Source organism: Ostrea edulis, chromosome 2 (genome assembly GCF_947568905.1).
Source record: "Ostrea edulis chromosome 2, xbOstEdul1.1, whole genome shotgun sequence".
In the NCBI taxonomy this organism is placed as follows: domain Eukaryota; kingdom Metazoa; phylum Mollusca; class Bivalvia; order Ostreida; family Ostreidae; genus Ostrea; species Ostrea edulis.
The window spans coordinates 32,748,260-32,769,635 of record NC_079165.1 but is presented as its reverse complement, the minus strand read 5'-3'; the positions used below and the strand labels follow the sequence as shown (position 1 = coordinate 32,769,635).

The 21,376-nt window shown below is 35.3% G+C and overlaps 1 protein-coding gene across 1 annotated transcript; it reads right to left on the bottom strand.

Moving 5' to 3' along the window:
- Nucleotides 1-367: 367 nt before the first annotated feature.
- On the bottom strand, nt 368-21,079 carry LOC125682223 (integumentary mucin C.1-like). The gene is made up of 15 exons (XM_048922686.2): nt 20,914-21,079; nt 19,010-19,570; nt 18,743-18,871; nt 18,471-18,530; nt 12,718-12,744; nt 7,951-8,061; nt 6,312-6,350; nt 6,011-6,040; nt 5,614-5,733; nt 5,208-5,267; nt 2,772-2,891; nt 2,042-2,206; nt 1,801-1,824; nt 1,376-1,477; nt 368-429 (listed from the first exon to the last, which is right to left on the bottom strand). Exons 1-15 carry the CDS (start codon nt 21,023-21,025, stop codon nt 398-400), a joined length of 1,692 nt encoding a protein of 563 aa, XP_048778643.2. The 5' UTR covers nt 21,026-21,079; the 3' UTR covers nt 368-397.
- Nucleotides 21,080-21,376: the final 297 nt, after the last annotated feature.

Genomic DNA, 21,376 nt, shown 5'->3' with positions numbered 1-21,376 from the left:
AGATTAAAAGTACTTTACTTCTGATATTGTTTACAAAGAAAATGTCAACAGGATGAACCCGTATAACAAGTTAAAAAATTGTTTTGTTTACTTACTGTTTTAAAGTCCCTGATCTAGTTTGAGGAAGATGAACCTTAAAGTATTTCGGAGTTACCTAATGACTTATTCAGTATGTAACAATATATATAAATTCAACACTAAGTATGTTGCTATCTTTTAAGGTTTTGTTGTTTCAGAGCAATCATGCCGTTGCAAATATAAATGAGAGAGACGGCCAGTAACCTCAAGTTATGAAATGGCTTGTGCTGTCAACAACTCTTAGAGTGAAGGTTAAGACCTTAGTAATGTCTGTTCAGAATACTCTCTATTATGCACATTTGACGATTTATTCAAAACATCATCCAATCACAATGATAGTCGGGTTTGTCGCTGAAAAATAAAACAGTACGTGAATGATTTATAATTTTTTACAATGATTTCCATATATTACTACCACATTGTGTTTATTTGCTGTTAAAACTCCATTTTTTCATCAATAGGCTAGTTTCGTTTAATTGCATGCTAATTAGGGATATCGTCTAATGCAAAAGGCAATCATTACTATATTTCACCTACAGCGAATAAATTAAACATACGGTACTGTCCAACCAAGTTTCAGGTGAGTATATATGTACAAATATTAAAATAATTTGGATTAATTTATATGTAGCAATAACGCAATCGCAGCTCTGTTACATGAATTCCGGATAGTATGTATATTTCACTCTCCAGATATGCAATGCACATCCGTATCCGTATGTTTTTAACTAATTCTGCTGTTCATAATGCTGCCAATATGATTTGTACAGCAAACAGAGATCCTGGTTTTTTAGTATAAACATGCGTAGCTGTTACTTTGAAATAATATCATAATTGTAAAATCCAAAGAATCTGTATTCATGCGAGGAGTAATGTAGGTCATTAACTCATTATTATTGAAAAGCAGTCTTTCTGTCATTTTTTTTTTTAATTTTACAATAAAATCTGCATTATGACTACTTTAAAGTAATTGTAAAAAAAAAAAAAAAAAAAGAAGACAGAAAATCAGCAATGTAAGAAAGGAAATAGTCGTTAGTTAAATGTACCAGTTTCATCAAACTTTAGTTTATTTATTCAAATTCATAGACAGGACATATTAAGCCTTGTGTGTCTTTTTGAATTTTAAAGAATTAATAACTTTAGTTTGAGAAAAACCTGTTGTGTAAGTAACATATTCTTTAATCAGGCAATGACCACCATGATATGGTTCTCGTTCTTTTTCTTTTTTCTTGTCACCAAGAAATTAACTATACCAGAGAAGACTAAGTAATGGATAAATATAGAACAGGGCACTTACATGGCTCATTTGTAGTTGTGGTGGGGGCGGGGGCAGCGGTAGTCGGGAACGGTTGCTGGGTGGCGGGAGGTGACGTCATAGGTACTGTTATGGTTGGCAAAGCTGTAATTCCGAAGTTTATTAAGATATTTACGTGTAGAAATTTTAGATCACTGTATTAATGACACATTGATTGATATTTTGTCAATTTTTCTGCACTTGCATTGAAATACACGAACTACGAAATAAAGCTTTGCTCATATTTAATGTTTGATACAAAAGCTGGAAAATAAAATATTCATAATTTTCAGTTCACCTCATTTACACATTAAACACAATCTGACCTCAGACAGATAACCAATTTCCCCAATATCATAAAAAGAGTTCCTAGCCGTAGGGATAAATTTTACTGTAAAATTCCCCTGTGCTTAACGACAGAAACTTACTCTGAACTGTGGTCGTAGTTGGAGCTACAATTTAAAATCACGCTGGCTTTTTACATACGAGCAAATGAAGCAACGTTTGTCGATAATATAATTCATAACCGCGTATGTGATAAATTCAGAAAGAATTTTACAAATAACAGAAAATTGTACTTTGTCTATCATAGTTTGGAATAATTACGCTACATGTCAACTACAAATGGAAAACGTCATTGCAATGTGGCAAATCAAGTAGATTACTCACGTGTACAAAAAGCACAGAAAACTCGGCAATTAGCTTGAGCCCAGGTCTGATTTTGGAAACAAACCACCGGTCCCCTGTCTTCGCAGTCGGGATCCACATTCACGCAAGGTGGCTCTGTGGTGGGAGCTGGTGTGGTAGTGGTAGTAGTGGTGGTGGTAGTGGTCTCTAAACATTAATTATAAACAGGTGTTCAAAACAGATTGTATTTATAAAGGTATATGTTGTGTAATACATCATGATGAGGTCGCCATTATAGATGTTACAAAGATGCTGTTATCAACAGGTTTTTTTTAAAAAAACTGAATACACGCTTTTTTATGTTAGGGTAAATTTACACCAAAGGACATTTCCTTAAATACTATTCACTGATGAAGTAAACATCGTACTTATTCAATATTAGTATTGGTATTTCTCTACAATATCCCATTCGCACACCTCTCATATTCTGTATGATTAAATTGTATACAAATGACAGATTGTTTGATCCCAGTGTCAAACTGATTCAAAGACATTAGCCAGTAGTCTGTCATGCTTTATAACGGGAAAACAAGACAAAAATAAACATTAACTCGTCAGTATCACGATTATTTTGAAATTGTATAATTATCAAAATATTAAACCATTAATATAACAGTAAGCACTGACGATTGTTTGACTAAAATTAAAAATACCAGGGCACAATCATTCATTATCACAAGACCACGAAGGTCAAAATGTTAACATAATTTACCTTCACAAAACAGACAGAATTTGGCACACTTTTTGGCGGCCCAGTCCCTATAGTTGAAGCAGATAGAGGGTCCATATGACTCGCAGGAGTGAACCTCGTCTACACAACGGTCATAGTGCACTGAAAATTTACAGCATCTACATACAGCGTATATATATATATATGTATGTATATATAAATTAACAGTTTTTACCAATAAACTCCGAAACGCTTGCTCCAAAGTTATTGCTTGCACCTTTGATATTGTTTCATATGTGAGGTGAAGTCCGTAAGCTATAATAGAATGTCACTTGATTAATAAATATTGTAAAATTAATTAAAAACCTATTCTTTCCTTTTCGATAAACTACCCTGAAATAGCAAAAATGAAAGTAAAGTGGCGTATCTAACCAGTTTTCTTTTTTAATGACACTCTATGGTATGGTACTCTACATCGTCATAATGGCTGACTCCCTTTCAAAACATGGATGAAAATATAAATATCAGCAATATTTCCCCATTCATTTAAAAAATCATCGCCTAGCTGAGTAGCCCAGCAGGTTAGCACGTCGACTACTGATTGCCGGTTTGAGTCCAGCAGGGGTTTTAATTTTTTTTCAGATGGCTTAACACTAAAACTGCATTTGTTTTTTTACTAAATAAAGTATATTTGAAAGTTTTCAATTTCAAAATATTGTTGTACATATCTTCTACTTTTCATCCATATCAAATTTCTCTAGTGTAACATACATCCTTAAGATAATACGATATGAAGTGATTTTGATCTTGCAGAAGAAATAAGTTTTGATAATTGTCGAATAAATAAAATATGCCTATTCGTTTCTTCAATCCGTAATTTTAGTCTTGAATCAGCCTTATAGAAATTTCCTGAACGAAGCGAGGCAACGTCATACCAATCGCACATTCTCTGGTTTTTCCTATAATACTTTTGCCTATGCCCATATTTATCATTTTATGAAGATCTATACTTATTATATATTTTTGAATAATTGCGTGCATTAGTTATGTTATAGATTATCATATACAGTATAAATAAAACTTGATTATTAGGAAGTCACCTAGAGCTCCAAATTAAATGTTCCTTATGTAACATAAATGATCTCTCCGTATTGAAAATTAGATAATGAATCTATGAATGCAATCGTAATCCGTCATGCCGAATAGTTGACTTAAGACAAAATGAACGGTCGTTCAGAATTTCAAAATCTGCAACTCATTATTGCGAATGTGTTTATATTGGTAGATTTTGTCCATTGCAACATTTTAATAGCAAATTTATGACAGGGGATGCCTACTCCTCCTAGGTACCTGATCCCACCTCTGGTGTGTCCAGTTTACCCAACTATCTATTTTGAATTTTTTATGGGATTTCTGATATTGATCACTGTTCGTTATCTTCACCTTTCATGAATAGAAGTGGTTTCGAGAATTTTCCACTCATATTAAGACGTCACGTGAAAGGCTGCAAAATTTAGGCATATAATCGGCGCTTATGGCCTTTGAGCAGGGAGGGATCTTCATCGTGCTACACTTGCTGTGACACGGGGACTCGGTTTTTGCGGTCTCATCCGAAGGACCACCACATTTAATCGCCTCTTACGACAAGCAAGGAGTACGGAGGACCTATTCTAACCCGTATCCCCACGGGATTCTAATGACGAACAACCTAAATCCAGTATAATGACAGCGAAAGGGAAAATGATTTCTAACAATCTGTCCAAGGTCTTCAAATTCGAGGGAAAACCCTTTGAGTCAATTGTATTATAAAAATAAAGTCGTCAACAACACATACTTTTGAAAGTTTAGACCGAGTAAAATATTTTTAATTTAGCTACATGTGAATGATTTCCGATCTAATTATGTACTTGTATACGTGATTCTACCTGGCGGTTTACTTTCATATTTCCTACAACTATTAAGACCTTGGTGAATTGTTATAAACTATGTGTAATCAGTGTCACGTTTAAACACGAATAAAGTTTCAGAAATCTTGAAAATATATATTAATTTGCATGTTTATATGATAAAAAAAAAAATAAAAAATAAAAAGATTTGTTCCTGTAAATGTATGACATTCAAAATTAAAATTACATGTGACCTTTTAGTTATTAATACTAAGAACGTACACGCACATTAATATCGCCCATATTTATTGAGGCTAAAAATGAAAAAAATGAACGTGATGCTTTTTCCTTAATAAATTAAAGTTTTATTAAATTATGCAAAGATTCAAGTTTTGAATATTGACATAGAATATGCCACTGTATCTAGTATTGACCTGTGTAGAGGTGGCAGGCAACTAATTGTCCAATAGATACCTGGAGTACACTAATGTTGTTCACGTGGCTCCTCTCCAACAATATTTGTGATTATAGATCATAGAATGGTCACCCGACTTATTCCATTAAAAGGCTAACAAAAGGGTTTATTGCTTACGTGTCGGTGCTGGAGTGCTGGATGTTGTTAATACAAGGGGAGGAGGAGTGCTGAATGTATCTGAAAAAGCACAATCAGAATTTATATATGATGAGTAATGAGAATGATTAAGGTGAAGATATAGTAAACAAAGGGTGCACGCAGATTTCTGAAATTCTAGACAAACAAACGTTTGGAAGGGTTTAGCATTACGGCATAGAGAAACGGGATCTTTCTGGTCTTAAATTTAAAAAAAAGAATTTACGCTGTGTTTCGTAATGAATAGAAAGAAAACAAACAAATATATTTTGGAATATTTTCTAAGGTCAAATCCAATACCTGCAGTAGTTATGAAGTCACAGTGAAGCGAGTATAAAATGTCAATCTGTACGAAGTAGATCCTAACCCGTGACTCTATCATACTTACCACGACAAATACCACAAGTCTTCCTGCAGTTGAAGGTTGACCAATCTAAATATCTGTTGCAAATGTTGCTGTCACGAGCAAGGTAATCACTGCAGCTCGGAATTTTGTCATCACAAGATCCTGCAAAAGTCAATTGTCCTTCGTTTTTACAATTTGAACAGGCAAATAGTGATAAACGAATAAAATGTGAAACAAACTGTGATATAGAATGGTTTCATAATGATAAACGAATAAAATGTGAAACAATCTGTGATATAGAATGGTTTCATAATTACATGGAACACAATTACATCAGTGACAGAAAGTGACAAAAGAGATTCTGTGTAGCTTAGAAAGAAATGCTTTTACAGCTGAGGAATTTTGATTTCTATACACATTATCATTTACATGTTTTTACCTGATACAAGAGGTGGTGGAGTAGGAAGTGCTGTAATATGAGATATATCGGAGATCGATCAATCGTCCAACAATTTTGTTGTAGAATTTATGATAAAATATTGAGAGAGAAAAAAGCAAATGAATTTTGAAATACAAATATTTCCATAATGTCTGTGCTTATAGAAATAAAAAACTTTCATATAAAATTATCGCTACTTGTACAATTTATGTTTTGCAATACGTTAACGTCGTGCACACTGTACAGGTGTGTTTCATTTCTCTAAAGTTGAACATGCATTTTTTCTTAGTTCTTTACAAACCTGTCGTAGTGCTCATTGGGGGAGGAGGTGTTGGGGGCGCTAGGAATAAAGGCAAAGGATAACATTTAATTAGTCTTTTTCCTTATTCGAATAACTACATGTATATAATATCATAATAAACACTGTATACAGGGAAATATTCGCCCCCGTTTTATGTTTGCCCTTGTTGTCAGTGGGCGAATTTAAGACTGGTAGAAATTGGTTTTTTTTTCTCTTGTCTCTCTTTTTAACACAACTGTGTCTGGGCGAATTTACAACGGAGTGAAACTGTCAGCAAGTGTAGAAAGACGAAAATAACACAGGGGCGGGAATAACCCTGTATACTGTACTGGGGCCCGTTTTACAAAACAACTTACGACAAAGCCGCAAGTCTATTGTATTAAATAGTTATTACATGTACTTTAAATGAATGAAGTAAAACGTTTCTGATGCTTAATTTCCAACATTTTCTTAAAAGATATTTTGCATTTGGAGTGAATGATCTTACAATAAGCTGGAAAATTACAGTAAGTAAAGTTTGTCGTAAGTTCTTTTGTAAAATGCGCCCCTGATTTTTTTCGTATTATTTTTTAAACAAAAATTGGAGATACCTAGAAAATTGTTGTACCTATGTACGTTCATAATTTAAGGCAGTTTCTATACTCCTGCAATCTTCTAAACACAGTGAAAACTTTCGTGCAGTTATACACCATTTATTCTTGAATAATGTCAGAAAATATTTTCTGATTTATTACCATGATATTTCAGACCCCAGAAAATCATCCCCACATAGGACCGTTAACTTAAGGTTGATCGATCCTCATGTGATGTCATAGGTTTTTGCAAAAATCTTATTAAATTAAACTTTGCGCATGATAGAAATATATCTTTCTCAGGAATTTTATTCACTGGATATAATAAAAAATCTGGTAAACTATAAATACTGAAAAAGTTTATATTTCACATAGATAATCAATTAATTATGATTAAACAAATGTTGTCAGGGGCAATAACTCCTCTGCTGGAATTTCCTCTACTGGATGTCTATTATACATTGGTTTCCCTAATATCCACAATCAATCTATACATATTTATGAATTAGCCGTTTTTTAAAATTGTTGATATTTAAATTTTGTCATTTCAACAAGTTTTTATCTATTTCTATTATTCTGTTTAACGAAAATGTGTGATTTTCTTATGTTGATGTGTACTTCTGTTTTTGTGTGTCTGACATCTTTAAAAAGGTGGCAACATACACATTTTCTTTGGTTAATAATTAAATTAAACTATATTGAGTGGGAATTAATAAAGTTTTTCCACTTTTAACCATTAATATTGATAAGTCATATGAGGATGGGGCTACCTTAAATGCTTTCACTCATAAATGTTATGCCCACAAGCAGGAGTATCATTGCAGAGCTCTCATTGTATTTTCATACCAGTTAAAAGACAGTGCACTGTATTTTGTTTAATGTAGTTTTGTTTTACAACATAACACGACAAGGTATAAATAGTAGTATTAAAAGAGCGATGACTCTATAATTTTCATTGTATGATAGTAAGATTATCGAATCAAGAGCAGAAAACAATACCAGGATACACTTTAACAATAGGATTACACAGCTTTATACTAGTGTACACTTAACAATAGGATACACACCTTTACAGAAGGCACAATATCGCGGACAGTTGGTATCGGCCCATTGTCGATAGGTGGAACAAACAGACAACCCGTAATCATGACAATTGACAATTTGATCCATACAGATTCCTGTAAAAAAAAAGACAAACTATTGAATATTCTTATTCCAATATAATCAGGTGACTACTACTATTTAATTTCAGGCAAGCTTGGTAGATGAAAACGTGAAGATAACGAACAGTAATTAATCAGTCTCATAAATCCAATAATTAGGGATACAGAAGTAAGAGTTGGGAAAGCCAATTTAAGACCCATGGATACACCAGAGGAGGTATCAGGTGCCTGTGATGTGTCTATATAACCACAATCAACCACAATTCTGTCGGCTGTGTACTTGGACATATCCCACGTGTACGTTTTTGCACAAAGGAAAAACCTATACTACATACGGATTTCAGTTATGTCATGTAACCCATTTCATTATAAACTAGAGGTCTATAAACCCCAACAATCACCGGAGTATCGCACAATGTGGAACATAGAAGTGTTGTGTGTTGATGTTGCAGTGTAGATTGTGCTTTTAAATGACCGTATGGTCAGATGAATGTTTAATTCTTCTTATTCGCGATCGGATGCCAAGTATAAGCCGATATCGGAAAACTAGTTAAAACAACTTTTAAAAGTAGGAACCTTAAACTTGGCTTAGGATCATGCCACATCATTCGGTCAAATGCAACCTTTGAACAAATTATCAGCAAAGTTTGTAATGCGTTTTTAGTTTATATGAGTCATACAGCCCCACCCTGGGACTGGCACTACATTGTACTTGATTGACACCTGTGACGTGAACAAGATCCTAGACGTTCTATATTAGAGTAATTGTTCAATAAAAAGTGTGTTTGCTGTAACGCTGTATGTTCTAAAGTCGATTTCTCAAGAATATCATTTGAGTATAAACAAACTGTGAATTCTGTGATAATAAGCACTCTATAAGCATTGTGCAGAATTTTGGTCTGTATCTGGGGACTAATCAACAATTGATTGTGACAACTTATTTATACAATGTATGCGGAAGTAAACAAACAACGCATCGGACCCAGTTATACTACAATGTATAAGTTAGGATTTTTTTCATTATCATATATATATATATATATATATATATATATATATATATATAGTGTAAATAATTGTAAATAAATTGTTAAATCTCTAAATTTATTGTGGTTGATTTCTGCTGGCCTTACTTTTTCACAGTGCAGTGCGAGTTATTTCCTCTTGAAGAAAGAGGGTGCACAACACGTTGTAGTCCTCATTTCATTGCAAGGAAAAGATTGAAAATTTACTATCTATGATTGTAATTAACAATACTTTTAGTCATTGATTGATTATATTTATGTGCCTTGTGTGATTTTTCGGAGTCCTCGAAATCTATATATCAGGGTAAGGATGCCATTAGCATATCAGCAACCAAAACACAATAAATATGCCAGAAATTGCATGTGCAACCAACACATGTGTATTATTAACTTGCAATCATTTCACACTGCAGGCAAAATATGTACATCAGGTGTCAATGAACAGAACATGTTAATTATATCGAATCCGTATCTCGAATACAATCTTATATGATTTTGCAAATCAAATAACCGAAGCAGCAAAAATGAGCAAATTAGAGTTTCCAATACTTAGAAAAAATGAAAAAGAGAATGAGAGAAAATACAAATTGAGCGAGAGAATATGAAATTAGAAAAATGAAAGAGCTGAGAGAGAACAATGAAAGAGTAGAGAGAAAAAGGGGGAAAAACCCCAATTTGCGATAGAGAAATTAAAATTACAGCGCAGACCTGAAATTTTACCTGTTAGGACGGTATTTGATGCAGCTAGAATATAAGATTTATTATTTCCAATATTTCAAGGAAATCGGTAGACAAATATTTTCCTCAATTTGAGAAAGTTGCAGAAAATTTGAAATGGACACGAGTTGTTTGGTCAAGTTTGTAACAAAGCGTACTGATTGGCAAAGCGGCTGATGTATACTTAGCACTGGCTAGAGCTGAGACTATAGCAAGATGAAGACTGCTATCAGCTTCAGCACTAATTTGAAAACATTAAAAATTGGAATTCCCACTATCTATAGAGGCTGCCATGATGTGGAACTCTTTGTATTCAAGACCACAAAATCAATAATTTTGACGTCACACCGTCTGCCCGGTTGTAGATCATCAAAGACGTGCATGTGGTAGATTTTACGAATAAATACGTTGATGCCTTCCTGTCAAGCACTTAATTAATTACACTAATGCGAAGGGGAGAAGTGAAAAAAGTTTTCTTCTCGAAATTCCTGACCCAACCAAGTCATCTGAAAAGAAAAGACTAGTATGTAAACCGTGGACCCATCATTTGCGTAATGACAAGTTGAGGTTCAAGACATTTATATGAAGAAATGTGTACCGTCTGCCTGGTCGGCGACTCGACTGAACGTCTTGTTTTCTTAATTTCTTCTTGCAAAAGACCGGGCTCAAATTTACACGGCTCTAAACTTAAATGTTCGTGACTTGCCATATTTACAGTGCTGCTGATGAAATAAACCGGAACCGACGGTGTGACGTCATAAATCAAACTTCAATGGCCGCTCTCTTAGCGACGGGTAATTTAAAATATATGATGGATTAATATTGATTTAATCGTTAAGCAAGGATTTCTGTTGTTAAAGACTGTCATTTACGGTATCAGTAAGTAATACTTTATTCATAAAAACAACAGCGTGGTTAGGGTTGCTTTTCCCTTTAAGAAATACCGCACGATTTCTTCCTCAAAAGGGAATTTTTCCCTTTACATTTTTACTTTCAGATTGGGAGATTGTGTCTGGTTTTAAACCGTTTTGGTAATATTTCAGCCATTGTACAGCAGTAAACTAACTAAAATATATACTACTCAAAATTTGATAAGGATCATAGATATTTTTCTGTTTAAAAAATTAATAACTGCATAACTGGCAATATTGTGTCCAAGTGAAATAAAAAACGTCTTCAACAAACTTGCACGTGCATTTCATGCCATGGGAAATGCGTTTCATGGGAAATGCGTTTCTCATCACAGTTTATGCTTTTGCTACCATTGCACGATTTTCACTCAGGCATCGGTGTCTGATTCTTTCTAAAATTTCAAACTCACTTGAGTGTTTACACTACGTTTATCAACACAATGCCCCCTCAACGTGTAAGGCGTCGCCTGACGACAGAACAACTGGGCAGATGTATTGGAATGCTTGACGCTGGCTATTCACAACGTGACGTTGCAAATACACTAAACGTCAGCCAGAGCGTTGTAAACAGGGCCTGGAACCGACAGCAAACTTCTGGTACAGCAGCACACCGACATGGGGGTGGTCGTCAGAGGTCGACAACCCAACGCCAAGACCATTTTGTGGCTCTTCAGGCATGACGCCATCCCTTCTGGACAGCAACCAGCCTACGTAACGACCTCCTGAACGCCTCGGAGGTGAATGTGTCCACTCAGACGATACGGAATCGGCTTCACAATGCAGGTCTCAACTCGAGAAGGGCATGTGTTCGAGTCCCTCTGACTGTTCGACACCGGCGGGAGCGATTGGACTAGGCGGAAGATCATGTCACTTGCACACAGAACGAGTGGGTTCAAGTTCTGTTCACCGATGAGTCCAGATATTGTTTGGACTTTACAGACAGGAGGCACCGGGTATGGCGACGACAACGTGAACGTTTCCATGATGCCAACATCAGTGAACATGACTGTTATGGTGGTGGTTCCATCATGGTCTGGGGTGGAATCAGCAGGGATGGAAGAACAGATCTTCATGTCCTGGAGAGAGGAACAATGACGGGGGTGCGGTACCGGGATGAGATCCTCGATGTTTACGTCAGACCCTACACTGGTGCTGTTGGCCTTGAGTTCATCCTGATGGATGATAACGCCCGTCCTCATCGCGCCAGGGTGGTGGAGCAGTACCTTCAGCAGGAGACAATTGTCCCTATGGACTGGCCAGCGCGCTCGCCAGACTTGAACCCGATTGAGCATGTATGGAACATGCTGCAGGTTGCCCTTTCACGCCGTAGAGCGCAACCCACGACTTTGGCAGAGCTCGGAAACGCCCTCGTGGAAGAGTGGAACAACCTTCCCATTGGAAACATCCGGGTGCTTATTGACAGCATGGCTCGACGTCAAGCCGTCATTGATGCAAGGGGAGGCCATACCCGGTATTGACACTTCATCGACTCAGTGTAATGATAGACTATCCCCAAAAACTGTGTAATTCTTTCTCTGGTTTGCTGTTAACTTTTTGTAATGAAATGCCCTTTGGTGTTGTTATCAGATTTCAAGCATTCCGTATTGATAAAAGTTCATGCCGTTCATGAATTTTCTTTCATAACCTGAGTAAACACGTTTCTGAGTCAAATTTATGTCTTTTGTTATGTTAGTGGTAAATTACACACATATAACCTAGTGATCCTTATCAAATTTTGAGTAGAATATATTCGCTGTAGTGAGTTTTGGAGTTTCCCTGACATTCCCCGGTGACCTAGTCTTTTTCAGGTGAGAGTTGCCTGTGGTAAAGGTAGATTTAGTAGGCTTATGTTGGTCTAATCCATGGTATTTACAGTGTACTTCTTTAAAGGTCAAATTTTGATAAGCCCCGATTTGCAACTTTTTACCTACATATGTGTAGATTACATTTCTGAGAATGCAGTAAATGAAATTGTACAAGCACATTATGATTAATGAAAGAATTTAAATCAAACCAACCTGGAGTAACAGTGGCAGGTGTATTAGCTGAAAAAGATTTGATACATGAAATGTTAGTTGGATTTGAGGTATATTTCAACTTCATATATGTATGTACATGTACGTGTATAAAAAGAGGTAGGAATGCATATGATATTCAGATAATCTTGAACCAATTATTCATGGGAAATGTCTAAATGTTCTTGAAACTTGCCAACAAGACAGTTCTCACTCTTTTAGCTGTGTATGTATGTTCACTAGTAAATTAACAAACAGGAATTTTAAAATCTATTCCTATAAATTCTGCAATCTCATATGACATGTATGAGGATATAAATCATTTGATTAGATATTTTGCGAGACCATAGTAAATTTCTGAAACTCAGTGTAACAAAGCAGAATTGATATATCGAATTTTGAAATTTCTACAAAGGAATTGGGAAAGAGGGTGTTGCACCGAAGCGGGAATTTTCCCAAATCGGAGCTCCGTGCCAACATTCGTTACGTATACGTTACTGACCTTCATTCATATTTATACTCATTGCGTATTTGCCATTTAAATACTCGAAGGATTCCCCAGTACTAGGGACAAGCCTAATACATTTTATGTGTCAATACATTATACATGTAGTCTAAAGATAATTTTTGAAATCGTGAAAATTGAATTGTCGTCTTTTTTCTGAGTATCAGATGCAATGTGTACGGTTACATGTTACGAGTGTATCAAATATTTAATATTCTTTACTACTACAGTCCAAAAGCTCTTATACTCGTATGTATTATTTTCTACAACCAACAATTGACAACTGTACATGAGTCTGGCCACAAACAAAATATGGGAAGTTTAAAACGCATAGATAAAATTCAACATTATTCGATGTACATGCACCTGTAAAAATTTATTCAACATCATGTAGCAATTTGCTACTGGGATACATATAAACTCAAACTGTTGAACAGTTATTTACCTTGCTTGGCCTTAAAGTTTTTCTTCCAAAGCTTTGCAAAGTTCACAACGGTTTTTCGTAAAAGGCACCATGTCTTTGTCAACAACTTTCATTCAGAAAAACATACAAGTTCTCGTTAGCAGCCTTGACTATTAAAACACAGGTATTGCATGCTGTATTCGGAGTGTTTGTTGAGAGTCCTATTCACAAACTAAACAGTGTCCAGGTTGGAAGCTTATTTCAAACTCGGAACATGGTGATAAACAGAGATTTGATATGAAACATTTATAAAAATTAGAAGCGTGTTTCAATTAAGAAAGAAAAAAATCTAGATGGAAAAGGAATATGAAAAAAAATGTGTTCGTGAGGGAGTCGAACCCGGTCGTTTTAAAAATAAAGAAAATCATTGCATATAATAGTCAACGACCTTATCCACTGAACCACGCAGTAGATGATACATTGCAAAGGAAAATTAAGGTACAGGTGAAGTTGAAAATAATACCAGTGAAGTCGTTTCGATTTTTTTAAAGGACAAGGTACGGTTTTAGCCAAATTCTGCCCGGCGTTTATGGAGGAAAATTATTTTGCGTTGCAGATATTTTCCTGTCAAATTCCTAAAAGAGTAACTTATAGTAACTCTCAAAAGCATATGGAAATCAACTCATCTACGCGCATGCGTAGTACATAATCAAATAAAGTAAGGGCTTTCAGGCTATTTGTGGTGTTTTCATGGTTTTTGTATTGATAAACTTGTGAAATTGAACACCTCTTCCCTCGTCGCCCGGAATAATTTTTATATGGATTAAAAATTTACTAAATAACTTACAATTCCTCTTAGTTTCATCCCGGGCGACGATGGAAGAGGGGTTAAAATATCAGTTGAAAGATGCTAACAAATTCGCCATCGTGACGCAATTTGCGTTGATCGTGGCGGTTGAAGAGGAAACGAGAATCATTTGAGTAGTAAATATATTTTCAAATAATATATGCTCATATAGTTATTTATTTAAACACATTGACATTTAATAAAATCATCATAATAATAATAGAAAATCCGGATAAATTTAAGCCTATCTTACAGACCGGATGCCATTTTTGTTGTTATGACTATAGTGTAAACAGAACGGTATATAAATAGCACCAACCGACGATTCGTGAGAATTCATGTTACATACCAGGCAAGCTACATTTAAATAGTTTATATAACGATGGACGATTCTTTTAATAAATAATATATTCCTTGAAGATTCAAGCATTATTTTTTACCATTCATTTGATTAAATGGGAAACGGCATGTAACAGCAGACGACAATATCCACCTAGGTACGTACGTACATCAGTGACGTATTTAGCGCGAGTGTAACATTTTATATTTTTCAAAGACAACAATTTATTTGTCAGAAAGTTTACGATGGTTATTCACAAATATAAAATTTTAAGCACACTATCTATAAATATACACCACCGCGGTGGCCGAGCGGTTAGAGCGTTCGCCCCGCATGCGGAAGGCCCGGGGTTCGAATCCCGCCCGAAGTCGTTAAATCAGGTAGTGACATTGCTCGGCATCAAGTGTCAATGTCACGGGTCCTTGGAGATGACCTTAACACCGGATGATCGGTGTCACAATATGGCACTGGGGGTCTTTAGTGTTCTAGTATATCTGCAATAGTTATTGCTGTTTGGGGAACACTAATTCACTTTCATTTTTGAAAACACAATACAAAACCAAAAAAGTTTGTGTAGCTAAGATAGGGATTAATATACATTTCTTGCAAGGCACTTTTTACTAAGGAATATATGTTACTCATTAAAATTATTTTTAAATTGAGGTGCCTGAAAGATAATTTGCTCCATATGTGTTACTCATATTACTATATGTATTTTAATTTACAATGATTGAAATAGATTATAGGCGCATATATCTTCTTTTTTTTTTAAAGGGGGGGGGGTGACTTCTCGAAAACATTGACAAACACAAAAATAGGGATTTTGGTAGCATTGGAGTGGGTTGATTACATGTATCCAATGTAGCACTTACAATTACATTTCATCTATCGTTCTCTACTACTATAAAATGCAGTCCGGGGGAGGGGGGTTACACAAAGCGAATACACAACATATGGGTAGATCTATATATAAATATAATATTGAGACTCGCAGTATTGAGCATTCCGTCAAAATTTTGTTTTTCTCCATTCGAGATAAATATACGATGTATGTATATACTTGCATAATGAGAAAATGCAGTTTAGATTTGAATGGTTTTCTTTTATCATGGGGCAGGGGTTGGTTAGCAAGTCTTAAGTTTTATTTCTCTTGTATAAACTATTGAATGATTTTTGTATTTTACAACTTTTAAGAGGGTTTCTTTGAGCAAAAGTGGATACAATGACACTAAATTGCGCAAACCAAGTGTTGGGGTGTACCAGCTTTGTATCGCTCAGTTGTACAGTACCGAACACATTGACGATTTTTTGTGGAGAAGCCTGATAGTGGTGAGTGAGAGTGTGTGTGAATATGTGCATAAGAGACGGTCTGTTTGAGGCATGGTATATTTGAGAGAGAGAGAGAGAGAGAGAGAGAGAGAGAGAGAGAGAGTTTGACTTAAAAAGTTTTTCATGTTTTGTTTGTTTATTTTACGTCCTTTCGAGAACTTTTCTCTCAAATTGAGAAATCATCAGCTGTATGTGACGTACCACATATAAAACCTATGATTAGCATTTAAGGCTATAGCATTGATTTTTTTTTAACGTGCCAATACCTGTTGTGACACAGGGCCTCCTTTTTTAAGGTCTCGAAAAGTTGAAGATATCGAATAGTGATGAATTCGAATTTGCGTAATTTCTATAAAGAATACAAAATAAAGAGTAGGGCAAACACGGACCCCTGGACACAGTCGAGTTGGCATCAGGTGCCTATCTGAAAGACCCGTGATTCTCACTTTTGTTGAGCGTTTGTCGAAGAGCACATGTATGTCAACGTCTCAGGTTCGACGTGGCATGTCATGAACAGGGTTCGAACACACTATACCTCCCGGTTACGAAGCGAATGCCCTACCACTGATAACCGTAACCGTTTCATAATTATCTTCTCTTTGAAGTTGTGTTTCTAGTTTCTCAGAAACACTGCGTTTTTTCCTGAGTATACCCATGAAATGACATTTTGCTCCAACTTAATACCACGCATATAATATTGAGAATATACATATATGGAATATTGCGTATGCCAATTAAAAACAAATACCGATGAATTCTATTGTGTTCCGATTCGTGAAGAATTACATTGGTGATAACCCAAACTTCGCATAAAATTCAGTGATTTGAATTTGAGCTGCCTTTGATGTCATAATTTTTTTTTCCGGATGCAGGCGAGACTCTAACAAATATAAAAAAAATCTTAAAATTCGCCAAGTTGGAGACAGAAATAAGAAATCACTGTTACCAGTATATAAATGTTTCTTTAATTAATTTGGTGTTCAAACCATTATATTTCTGCACCAGAAAAGCTTTCCGCGAATACCTGCAGTTTTTGCCCCTGTGCGGCATATCTGATGTGGTTTCAATTTCCATTTAATACCCATTCAAATCAGTACAAAAACCAATAATTTCGCATTTATTAAGAATTAATACTTCTATGTGTGTTTTCCTACTCAAAACATCGCTGGGGGAGAACTCTCGTATATTACGTCAAAATTAACGTCAAATTTAGTGACGTCGTCAGGTTAATATAAAGTTTTCCGTTGAATATATTACAGCTACTATGGTAGATAAAGAATAACAATGGTCATTTTCATAAATGGCACACTCTCAAATACCAGATTTAGTATTTTGGTGAATTTCTTTGACAGGGCAGATTTTGGCTAAAACCGTACAAAATTTCAAAGCGACAGTTATTTTTAGAGGAAAACTCGAAGAACATGCTCATGCTAAAGTTATTTTGTTTTTCTGAAATTTGGGGATACCCCTACATTTTCACGCTAAAATCATATAAATCGCTTATTGCTTGATTCAAACTCGAAATATTTTGGCTAATTTTGTCAATACACGTCTTTACAACTTATTTTAAAAAATTACTGAATCCAGACTTACGTTCCAATTGGTTTTATCATATATTTGAATAACTTAATTTTTTCGATCTTTCATGCAAGACCTTTAGGGATATTAACATGAGACGTGCAACACCTTCTTTGTTAGATGTAATTTAGTTTCAGTAAATGAGGCGTTTTGTCCATTCTTGGAACTGTTACCATGGCTCAAGTACCATATTTGCCCTTCTGGGAACTGTAAGAATGGCCCAGGAGTCAGAAGCCATATGTTCAATCTTTAAACTGAATACATGTATATGGCCCAAGAGTGAAGAGTTCATAATTTTGGTAGGGGTTGCTATGATCATTATATCTGCCCTTCTCAGAAGGGGACATATTGTTTTAGTGTGAATTCTTCTTTCCTCACTTCTCATACAAACTTTTTTGTCTTTTGACATAGACCTTTGGTATTTGTATATATCATGTTAAGACAGTGTGTCGCGTACCATTTTTGATGACCATTTACCTTTGATGTAAAGGTCAAATGATAGCATTTTGCGACCATTTTTTGTCTGGTCTTTTTTGTCTATTGACATTTGGTAAGTGGGTATACGGGCTATTTTTAATGACCATGACCTTTTCCACTGATCCTTAAAAATGTTTACAAAATGATGGAAATTGGAATCAGTTTTAGTATGCTAAAACAATTCTTTCTAGTTATCTGTACAATATGCGTCCAGTTAATCAGTCTATGTGTTAACTGGTTTTTAAAAAAAAAATTGTTACCCCACAGCAATACCTACGTTGTGTAGCAACGGTTGGTGGCATGGTTGTCGCTGACATTGGTGTAGGTGTTCCTTGAGCTGTCAAAAAAGGATATCTTACACTTCTGTCATAGCATTGTCGTATACAAAAAAGAGTATTAATTCGAATGATAACTTTATATTAGTAAATAATCATTTCGGTTTTTGTATCAAAATATTCAGCGTCAATAATATTTACCACAAGTGTACAGACACCACATCCAATCATAGTTACACCATAATCCATACCTTAGTTACACCATAGTCCATACCTGTACAATATCCACAGTACAGGGGGCATTTGTCCCGTCCCCACTGTGCGTACGAGATGCAGACGGAATGGCCGTAACTTCCACAGTTGGCGATGTGGTTAGAGCAGTACAGACTACTGTAGGATAACGCTGTGATAGAAAGAACAGAATGAAATTCACATAACCAATCTTTCAAATACAGTTATAAAAATACGTTAAAGCAAAATATGAATTTCCGTCAATCGCCTGCAATCATTATTTTAAATTGATTACAACGTTTAATTTCACCTTCACAAGTTTGATTTCTCAGTTCACTCTGAAGTTGATGAAGAGCTTCAAACGTGGACACATGGAATACGTGTCGTGGATCAGAGGCTATATGTTCAAGTTCTTGTTTGGATATAGAATTTCCAACTCCTATTGCAAATGTTTTAATGCCAGCTTTGTGAGCCAAGTTAGCTGCTTGTTGCGTACTAACAGGTCGTTGGGACTGTCCGTCTGTCACTACGAACATGACGTCAGTCACAGGTGCGCGGTCCCCAGCGGTTGGGGTGAAGCTGTGCTGAAGAGCAAAGGTGATTGCATCACTCGTATGTGTGGAACCGGACAGATACGGAATTCTGTCAATGGCATTCAGAAGATCGGCTTTATTTTTGTAACGTTTTAAATCGAAATTTTCGCGAACTCTTGTTGAAAAGGAAACTACACTAATTTGTACATTTGAAGGCCCAATATCAAATTCCTTAACAAATGTTTTAACAAAATTTAATTGTTCCCGAAAATGACGCGATCCTTCGCTTCCAGAAGAATCCAATAGAAAAACAATATCTGCTGGTTTCAGGTTGCAATCTAACAAGAAAAAAAAAGTAAATTCATTACAAGGAGATCACAAGAAAACATATTGATGCAAGCGTCTAATAGCCCGCAAAAACTACCACTTGTAACTAGAGGTTCTGCAAAGCTTCTACTTTTGATGCATGAGTGAAACAGATGGTCATGGTCATTTTGAAACTATTCATTTGTCTGGAAGAAAATGCGGCAACAAACTATTGAAGGCGGATCCGATACACACTGTTATAAGGATAAAAAAATCAAGGATAAGAAAACCACTCCGATCACTTCCAAATATGTAGACAGTAGTTGTTTAAAAATTCAAAAGATTTCGAAAATATAGTTGTTTTAAATAACATAGACCATTAACTCGGTACTCATTTCTGTCTTGTAATTTAAATGGTAATCGCGATGAAGTACACCACACTTTAGATGGATTGAAGTCTACATTGACCTACATGTAGTCCCTACTCTCCTGTACCGTGTGGGTTTATCAGGTGCTGTGTTGTGGGTTATGTATACAAAATCATTGCAACATTTTTATACACTACATATATCTATTTAACATTACTGCTACCTCATACACTGGTATTAAACTGATGATAGTAACGATCGTTACTATCATCCCAAGATGGCGGAAGGAAATTCCGGAAAGACCACGTTTACTTATATCTATTTGTATTGTTTATTTGCGAATGATATGTAGGTAAGAAATATCATACACTAGCAACAATTACGATCAGGTGTTATTTATCTTTTATACGGCTCATATGAACAGAAAATTCGTCGTTGAAAAAACAGCGAGGATGATAGTAACGAAAGTTCTTACGTTACTATCATCATTCATTTCCGTTACTATCATCCTCGCTGTTTTTTAAACGTGGTCTTTCCGGAATTTCCTTCCGAAACATAGCGTAAATCAAATAACAGCCCGATTTTGGCGGTCTGTAATAATTAGTAAGACTATATAGACGTCAAAGTGAGTCTCTTAAAGCTAATAATTGCGTTCATGTATAAAAAAAATTATCTGATATAATTCATAAAAATGAAAAGGAACGTATTTTCTGGCTATTATTATTACAATCGAAAATTGAGTTGATAATCTCTGTCTATAATAAGTATTTGGGTGGTGTGGATAAGAAACAGATTTTTATATTTCATAACTGATAACAATTGTAGTACACCCCCGCATTACTTTATAAAAGAATTATTTTCACCCATTATTCCCCAAATAACACACAAAATACATTCTTTACTTCAAATAGGTTGTGCACTCGTTCAAACTAAAATCAAAATCTCAAGAACGCAACATAGTAAAAAAGTGTTTTCTTTAAATTTGTAGGGGCGCGAATGACACTTACTGAGTAGAGGGTTCGGCGTGCCAGTGGGATTGATAAGAATATTATGAACTCCATCCATCAAGAATCCATTGGCACACAGACAAATTAAGCTGAAAATGAAGAAAACAATCATGATGGCAACGTCCCGTTTGTCGCCGATCGCTGGTTTGGTAATCCTAGATAAGGTTTGATAAGCATAGATTGCCAGAACTGTACAATGCCAAAATTATGACAAATCTTGAATTACACTGTACATACAGCAGATTTTGTCATTACTGAGAACTCTTGGGCTGTTTTTGTTTTCATTGTCTAGTGATGTTTTTTTCAAACTCAAGACAAATTTAATGTTAATTATTTGAATTATTATACTCGGCTGATCATAATCTTACTCGTATATACGTTTGTACCTATGATATAATGTCAGCACAATGAAGAACAATTGAACTCTGGCAACTTTTATCATTTTCACATTTACCATCAGCTA